At 39.6% G+C, this 9,544-nt stretch overlaps 1 protein-coding gene across 1 annotated transcript in view; it reads left to right on the top strand.

The window, feature by feature from the left end:
• The window catches only part of LOC103073786 (carboxypeptidase Q), a gene marked incomplete at its 5' end in the record, with an annotated part of 266,138 nt that extends 257,742 nt beyond the window's left edge, over positions 1–8,396 (top strand). The window contains one exon of the mRNA XM_007458056.1: positions 8,233–8,396. Coding sequence (XP_007458118.1) covers positions 8,233–8,396 — 164 coding nt within the window. The remainder of the gene's footprint in view (positions 1–8,232) is intronic.
• Positions 8,397–9,544: the final 1,148 nt, after the last annotated feature.

Genomic DNA, 9,544 nt, shown 5'->3' on the forward strand with positions numbered 1-9,544 from the left:
GGGGGGGGGGGGTCACATAGAGTCGACCTCGTGGTCCAACTGTTCCATCTGTAAGAACAATCGTCAGAACTTTGACTGATTTATTAAATAAGAATTTTAAATCCTTCAAGTTGTATTTATTTAAATGACCATGCTGTTGTGGATATACTGGGTTAACCTTGTGGATACATAATATCTTATAGTAAAGTATCAACTGAGTGCTTACTCATCGTCACCAGCATCTTGAACTCGGGTATCATTAGCCCTCACTCATTCATGAGGAAACTGAGGCTGAGTGGCCTTACGTGAGTCTCCCAAATTCACCCAGATATTAAGCACAGGAGTTTGAACTGGAACGCAGTCCTATCATCTGACTCTAACCCCTGTGTTCTCTCAGCTGTATCTCCCTGTCTAGGCCCAATTTCTCTTTGACTGACAAGCTCAGGGATATGTCTTCACATCCTTAAATTCCAAACCTCCCTTAGAACTAATTTCCTAAAGGTGAACTGTCCTAATCATGCTGTAATTTGTTTCCAAGGGGGGAACACTGGCCTTCAGAGCAGGCTCCTTCCTACCAGCTTTCACCTTCTAAAAATCATTTGATTTGATTCCCTGTTCAGAGCTCATATACCTGTCAGAAGATACTGTGCAATTTATCCCTAAGGACAGTTAACATTTCCTCCACCGCCCCCCACCTTGTGATGTCGGGTGCTCTCAGAAATTGCAATGCAGGCCCTCCCTCAGTGCTGGTCTTTTCGATCAGTGGCTGTCACTGACAAAATGTCTCCTTGGAACTGCAGAGACAGAGCTGTAAGGCTGCCAGCAGGCCTGCTCTCCTATCTCCTGTGGCTATCAGTGTTCTCACTGGTGGTACCAGATCTTCTGGAGTTGTTTCAGTTTTGTCCGTTGCTCATGGGAACTTAGATGATCTCTGAGGAAATACTTTCCTTAAGTCACTAGTTTTAAAGGGAGGCAGCCAAATTCCCAGCCATCTGGCAGTCAGTTTCTTTCGGTCGTCTGAGACAGGGAATTTCAGAGGCCTTGAAGAGGGCATGCACAAATATTTCTTGCTTCTATTTTTTTCAATATGGAATTTTGAGCCTTGTCTGTCAGCCATCATGCTGTGTCTTCTTTAGGAAACTCTAAATGGGAGGAAATCAGCCCCTAGCAAGCTGCACTTTGTCTCTTGGAATTAAATGTCCTTTTCTGTTTCTTGAAATCCACAGCTCTGATTCATCTTCTATCTGCCCTCAGTGACTTCCATTCTTTGAACTCCTTGACTTTGCCCTTAACTTGTGGATGAATTTGACATCCAGCTGATGCTCTCTGGGATCCAGAGAGCACATACTGCTCAGCAGCTTCAACTAGTTCTAAAATGTCATGGTTTCTGTTAAAAGGCTTCTAGAAGCTCCTACCAAAGTAAACACACAGATTTGTCTCTCTCAGGTTGTGCTGTGAGTTCATGGCGTAAAGTGTCTTCTGGTTTAAAAATGGACCACTGGGCTTTTCACTGGAAGTTTGGTTATCTCTGTACACCTGCTTTCCAGAGAATTTCAGAGGCTGGGTTATCATCATCTGGCCCTGGTCTTTGTCACCTGTCCCCCAAACTGTATTTCCTTCCTAGCTGTCTCCTCACCACCACGATTGTGTACAGAATTCTACCTCCACATTTTTCTGGACTGTCTCCCTAAGGTGCAGCTCCCGTCTCCCCACCTTCCTGCCCGTTGGCCTCCAAAGCCTTCCCATTTATGAACTGTGTTCAGTCTATTTTCAGCCTTATTTAGGAACTTTCAAAGATAGCGTTAGTTGCCAACTTTCTCTGCCTGTAATTAACCCAGGTTACCCACACATAATGCTCACATGTTCTATTCACCTGGAATATCCGTGTCCCCACCTCGGTCTGTTGACAGCCTAAGTACTTGTGCTAGATATTCTCTCGTACCACTCCTTATCAATCCTCACCTTTCTCTACCCTGTACTGTGCCGTTGGAGGCTAACGGTTATGGACTGCTCTCTGGCTTATGATTGGGTTTGGCCAAGGGAGGCCTGTAGGATATGAGAGGCACCAGCAGGGGAGTGATTCCCTGGCTTCAAACAACCACAGCTCCTCTGGTGACCCTCTCCAACAGATACAACTGCAGCTACAGCTACTTTCTTCTCTGCTCTTTTAGGCCTAGGGGTGGAAATGGCCTCCCTTGCTTCTCCTTTAGCATCCCTTACTGGTTTTCTTTAACCCTGACCACTCTTTGTAAATAATCCTTTCATTAAATTTTCCAAGTTATCTTCTTGGAGTGTCCCATCTGTTTCCTGCAAGGGCTCTGACTGATACAGCACCCCCAAGGCCCAGTTCACTTATACACTTCTCTGATTTCATTCATTCATTCAACAAATCCACATTCCTCATCTGTTTGGTGTTACGTTATAGGCATTGGTGACACGGGTGGAGAACAAAACAGTGGCCTTGCCTTCAGGGAAATTAATTACAATATAGTGGGGAAAACAAGCGTGAAACAAGCAGTTATAACAAAGAATGGTGAAGATTACGAGGGGAGATGTATGGAGAGCACACAACAAGGGGACCTAGTCTAGGGGTCAGAGAAGGTCATTCAACTACATAAGGTATCCACTATTTTTTGCCCTTTGCCCATAGCACTCAGTGCATTCTGATTGTGTCATTATTATTTGTGGACGCATTTTCTCTGCCTCTACTGCAGAATAAGCTTTTGAGAGCAGAGGCTCTCTTTTTCACCTTTATGTCTTAGCCCACTGCCTAGAATGTTGTAGGAACTCAAGTATTTGTCCAGTTGAATTGGATTGAACTTCCTGAACACTTACGAACCTCAGCTCCAGCCCCCCCACTGAAGGTTGTACATTATTAGGCTGGATAATGGTGAGATCCCACCCTTTCAGAGCTATCGGAACAACAGAAAACATGTTTGTTTTACTAGTTGAAAAAGAAAAATCACTGAAGAGGAAGAAGCCTCCTCAACACAGGTGAAGGGTTTGATAGGTGTTATCAACCTAATAAATACACCCTGTTTCGGATATTTGCTGACAGGTATTGGAGCCATTAATCGTCAGGGTTGAGGGTTGAGAGTTGTTGAGCTTTCTTTTATACGTTTGTTGTTTTGCATCACTGGCTTGGGTTGTGTTTGATTGATTGATAGCAACATAGCTGAACTCAGTGTGAACTATGAATGAATGGAGGGAAATCCATGTCCTACTCCAGAGCAAGGAGCCCGGGGAGATAAGTAGGGGAAAACCTTGGTACAAAGTTTTTAAAACTTGGGTCGGTGTAGAGAAAATCGGGACAGCATCCTGAGGCAACAGAGGGCTCAGGAACAAAAGCAGGAAGTAGAGGATTGGGAGAAGAGGACTCTGGTAATGTGGTAGACCGGAAGTTCTCAGACAGACACCTAGCTCCCCCTGCCAAAAATAATTGTTGGATAAAACAATAACTCTCTCTATAATACATGGCTTAGTAAGGCAAAGTAAGGGAATTCTTCAGGGGTGAAAAATGATGAAGTGAGAATCTGTAAGAGGTAAGAAAACTCCAGAGCCTTTGTCTAAGGGTATCTGCCAATCCCTGTTCTCCTAGAGCATGGGTTTTAATGAGGCGTGAGTGTGTCTGGGACAGGAGACAAAACTTGGGGCCCTAGTGTCCTTATATAAGGTATTGATTAACTTTAAATAAATATGTAAGCCATATCAATCATCTGAGGTCTCCACTGAGAGAACTGAAATAAAGTGTGTAACTTCCAAATGAGTGGAGTTGGGGTGGGGGAAGGAATGATTGATTGATAGGAGGAAAAAAAAAAAAAAATCAACACGAAGGAGAGCAAGAAAGAAAAGGAAAAGAAAAAAAACAAACTTAGAAGACAAATGAACAAATAGAAAGCAAAAACTAAGATGATATAAATGAGTCCAATTTAACAATAATCACGAGCTACGTAAATGAATTATAATCTCCAGTTAAAAATCAAAGATTGTTAGACTAGATTTTAAGAATTGAACTTTAAACTATCCGTAAGAGAAAGCCCTGTAAATATAAGGACAGAGGCAGATTGCAAGTAAATTGATGGGAAAAGACATACGAAGAATGAAGTTACAAAAAGGAGATATAGCTATATTAAATATTACGTAAAACTAGACTTCAAGACAAAAAGCACTACTACAAATGGCGAGGATGACTACATCTTAATAAAGATGTTCAAGCTGGGACAAAGTGAGAGAGTAGCATTGACATATATACACTACCAAATGTAAAATAGATAGTGGGAAGCAGCTACATAGCTCAAGGAGATCAGCTCTGTGCCTCGCGACCACCTAGAGGGGTGGGATAGGGAGGGTGGGAGGGAGACGCAAGAGGGTGGGGATATGGGGATATATGTATACATATAGCTGATTTTTCTCTGTTATACAGCAGAAACTAACACAACATTGTAAAGCAGTTATACTCCAATGAAGACGTTAAAATAAATAAAGATGTTCAATTTACCAGGAAGATGTAATTCTAAGTTTATGTGCTCCTAAAAGCATAACTTCGAAATATATAAAAGAGAAATTGCTGGAACTACAAGAAAAATAAACACATCCCAAATCACAGGTCATTTTCACACATCTCTCTCAAAATTGGTAAACCAAATAGACAATAAATCAGTGAGGAGTTAACAGATTTGAAGAATACAATGAGCAAACTTGTTTTAATGCACAGACACGATACACTGAAAGCACATTCTTTTCAACACATGTTAACATTTATAAAATGGATCATCCAGTAGGCCACGGGGAAAATCTCTGCAAAACTCAAAGAATTTGTATCATATAGCCCACATTCTCTAAGAGTTAAACTGGAAGTCAAAAATGAAAAAATAACTAAGGAAACCCCATACCTTTGAAAATTAGAAAACACATTCCAACTCATGGCTTAAAGAAGAAAATCAAAGTAGGACTTACTAAATATTTAGAACTAAGTGATCATGAAAATACTCATCAGGACTGGTGGGATATAGAGAGCTAAAGCAGTAATAGGGGAAAGACTGTAGTCTTACTGCTTATGTCAGTGATAAGGAAAGTGTGCAAAGTAATAAACTGAGCATTCAACTCAGGAAGTTAAAAAAACAAAAGTGAATCAACCTAAGAATAAGGAGGGAAATAATAAATACGAGTAAAAGTCAATGAAAGAAAACTGCTATAAATTACAGAATGTCCCTCCAAAACAAGATTGTCTCTCTTATTTTTTTGAAAGAGTAACACAGCTGACAAACTGCTGGCAAGACTGATGAACAAAGAAGAGAGAAGACTCTAATAACCAGTATCAGGAATGAAAAAGCATACTCCCTATAGGTGCTGCAGACATAAACAAAGATAAGAACAGGATATTACTGACAACTTTATGCTGATTACTGAATATTTGGAAAAACTCACACATTCCTAGAAAAGCGTAATTTCCAAAGTTAATTCAAGAAGAAACATGAAACCTGAATAACCCAATAACCGTGATAGGAATTGAATCATTAGTTAAAATTCTTACCATAAAGAAAGTATCAGACCTAGATGATGGTTTCGTAAGGAGTTCTACAAAATGACCAGGAAATGAATCATTCTAACCTTACACAAACTATTCCAGAGTATAGAAAAAGAAGGATCACTTGCCCATTTTATGAATCAGATATATATCCTTGATACTAAAAATGGAAAGCCACAAACAGAAAATGCAAAATTTTTTAAATGTATAATCTACAGTTGCAACAAAAAGTATAAGCCATGGAGGAAGGAAAACTAACAAAAGGCATGCCAAACTGTATTACAAAACTTGAAAGACATTACAGAAGACTTAACAAACAGAAACATATCAACACACCATTTTCATAGATAAAAACACAGTATCCTAATATAAAGATGCTAGTTCTCCCCAGATTGATACGTAGATTGACACAATTCCCATCAAAATCCAAAAATATTTTTCGTACAATTTTAAAATGATCCTAAACTTTATCTGAAAGAGCAAACAGTCAAGAATAGTAAGATATTCCTGAAGGAGAAGAAAGAGAAAGTGAGGGAACTTGCCCTGCCAGATAACAAGAATTAGAATGCAATGGTAGTTAAGATACTGTGATACTGTTTTGGGAATAGACAAACAGACCACTGGAACAGAATTAGAAAGCCCCCAAACAAAGCAACAAGGAAATCTGATATATGCCAAAATTGATAGTGCAGACCAGCCGGGAAAGAGGATGTATTAGTCAAATTTTGCTGGAACAACTAAAAATAAAAATAGAAGCCTACCCTACACCAAAATGAATTCCAATTCTAAATGAATGAAGAACTTAAAAATGAAAAGCAAAACTTTAAAAGTTTTAGAATAAGACCCCAGAGACTATTTTTGTGATATAAAGGTAGGGAGGATTTCTTAAACAAGATATAAAAATCATAAAGGAAAGGATTCATAAATTCAACTATATTAAAAGTAAGAACATCTATTCATCTAAATGCATGATAAACAGAGTGAAAAGAGCCACAAACTGGGAAGTGATTTATATAAACCAACGACCGACAAAAGATTAGTATCTAAAATATATCAAGAACGCCTACAAATCAATAAGAAAAGACAAACAAATCAATTCAAAAACGGGCAGGGGGGGCTTCCCTGGTGGCGCAGTGGTTGAGAGTCCACCTGCCGATGCAGGGGACACGAGTTCATGCCCCGGTCTGGGAAGATCCCACGTGCTGCGGAGCGACTAGGCCCATGAGCCATGGCCGCTGAGCCTGTGCGTCCGGAGCCTGTGCTCCGCGACGGGAGAGGCCACAACGGTGAGAGGCCCGCGTACCGCAAAAAAAAAAAAAAAATGGGCAAGGGGCATGAACAGGCATTTTCCAAACGAGAAAACATAAATGACAAAAAATGCATATGTGAAAACATGCTCAGTCTCATTAATAATTTAAAAAATTAAAACCTTATGAAGTAATATTTCACACCTAGCAGATTAGCAAAACTTAGCCTGACAACACCAAGTGCTAGAGGCGATGTGAAGCAAGAGAAAGACTCATATACTGACAATGGGAGGATAAACAGAAAAGGAAAACATTTTGGAACTGCATGATGTAGTTAAACACACATGTGGCTCTATAGCCCGGCAATTCCACTCCTACATTTAGACCCTAGAGAGTGTTGATTATATTTATTTGGTAAAACTATAAAGAAAAGCAATGAGTGGTTAATACACAAGCAGAACAGGATAGTGGGCACCTCCCTCCTCTGGAGGGAGGAAAGGATCCATGGGGTGGGATGCGTGGGAGGGAGCTCATAAGATGGGCTTCAAAGGTACTGGTGACATTCTTGCATTGAATCATGGACATATGTGAACTCTTATCTTGTCACCGTTTATAATATACATTATGTTCTCTACAACCTTATGTATGTATGGTACTATATTTCATAATAACATGGTAAGTAAATAAATAAATTAGTTCCAGAGGCTAAAGAACTGCAGTTGGAACCCACAGAATGGGCCAGGTAGGTTCTAAAGGATGACTAGGAGGTGTAAAGATGCCTCGAGGCTCTGATCCACGGCTGAAACTAGAGAAAAGCTTCACTAGAGTGACAAGAAAGCTCTTAAGTGGGGCGGAGACTCCTGCTGGTGCCCTTGGAGATTGCTGGAAAATTTTATTGGAAGTAAATGAATGATTTGAGAAGAAAAACTTGAGCAAAGGAGTACTGACTTTCTTTTGTATCCAGGGAGGTAAAAAATGTGCACTCTGCTAATACGAAAGAAATACTGTCTCTTTATAAATAAAGAGGGTATTGTATCACTTGCTTTTCAAATAAAGTTTATTTTCCTTTGGGTAGCAGGAAGTCCAGAAGAAGGCAGTGTAGAGCTTATTCAATGGGCTTGCAATATTTTCTAAATCCAGGCTCCTTCTGTCTTTCCACTCTGCCATTTTTAGTGTGTGGGCTTTTTGCCCCCTGCAGTTCCAAACTTCTCATCTAATTCAGCATGAGGGCATTTTACTGACTCTTGTCAGCCAAGTAAAGGCTTTCCTAGAACTCACCCACCTCCTGCCACTTCATATCCTAGTAGTCAGAACAGTGTCACATGGCCATTGCTTGCTGCAAGAGAGGCTGGGAACATCATTATTTTGCCATCGCAGCCCGTATAATAGGAGCAGGGAAGGGGGCAGTGGTTTCTGAGCCGCTATTCAGCAATGCCTGTCAAAATACTTCACTAAGAATTCTTCCTCTTTTTTCCCCAGGAGCCAGTCTACTTGATGACCTATATAAATATTTCTCCTTCCATCACTCCCATGGAGACACCATGACTGCCATGGATCCAAAGCAGATGAATGTTGCTGCTGCTGTTTGGGCTGTTGTCTCTTATGTCATTGCAGACATGGAAGAAATGCTGCCCAGGTCTTAGCAAGAACAAGAGACAAGGCACTTTTGTCCTTACTGGCCAGGAATCCTGGGTCTGCAGCTTCAAGAAGCCCCGCTTCACCTAACAATTTTACGTGATCGTTTACAAAGCACAACACTTTTTCATACTTTCTGATACCATCTTTCTTGATACTTTCCAAATTCTCTGTTCCTAGTGTAAGGACTAAGCCCCACCCCCACAAAGAATCAGCCAATGGTAGGGATCACAGTGAGGGAATTTCTTTACACCACATATTAAAAATACTGTTTCTACTTTGAAAGTAAATACTGGATAAAGCTTTGGAAGACCTCTGGCTTTTATGCATGTATTTACGAACATTAAATACAGTGATCAATATTTTGTTAAGTTATTCATTGAAGGAGGAGTACACAATTGTAGTACAGTCTTAATTGAATGTATGCAGGCAACTGGCCTTCTAATTTGTACATTTTTATATTATTAGAATTTTTTAATGAGGTTAAAATTTTTTGAATTCACAGAAAAAAGTCACCATTTGGGGAAAAAATCAAGTATGTAAAATCCAGTCGCCTTATTAAAGATCTGTCACCAAACAAACAAATGATAATACTATTTTACTTTTATGGTTTATATATTTCACATAATATATCTATGAAGTTGGGGCTTATTCACATTTTTCTGATAACAAGTTTGAGGCTCAGAGAAGCTAAATCATATTCACAGAGCAAAACAGTGATCCCCTTCTACTCTGGGAATAATCTCTACTATTCTTCCACACACAATGTCCAGTATTCAATTAAAAAAAATTATAAGACACACCCAAAAATGCAAGAAAAACTCATTGTCAAGAGTTAAAGCAATTAAGAAAACCAGACAAAAGAGATAACTCAGATGTTGGAATATCAGAGAGGAACTTTAACAGAGCTGTGATTAATAGGTTACATTCTAGTGGGAAAATGGGTCTATAAACATGAACAGGAGAATTTCGACAGAAACATGAAAACTATAAAATGGAATCAAATGCAAGTACTAAAATTAAACAATACAACATCAGAGATGGAGAATATCCTTGCTGGGCTCATCAGCAGACTGGATAAAACTGAGGAAAGAATCAACAAACTTGAAAACAGATCAATAAAAATTATCCAAACTAAAACACTGAGAAAGAAAAG

This window comes from Lipotes vexillifer, unplaced genomic scaffold (assembly GCF_000442215.2).
Source record: "Lipotes vexillifer unplaced genomic scaffold, Lipotes_vexillifer_v1.1 scaffold1290, whole genome shotgun sequence".
NCBI lineage: Eukaryota > Metazoa > Chordata > Mammalia > Artiodactyla > Lipotidae > Lipotes > Lipotes vexillifer.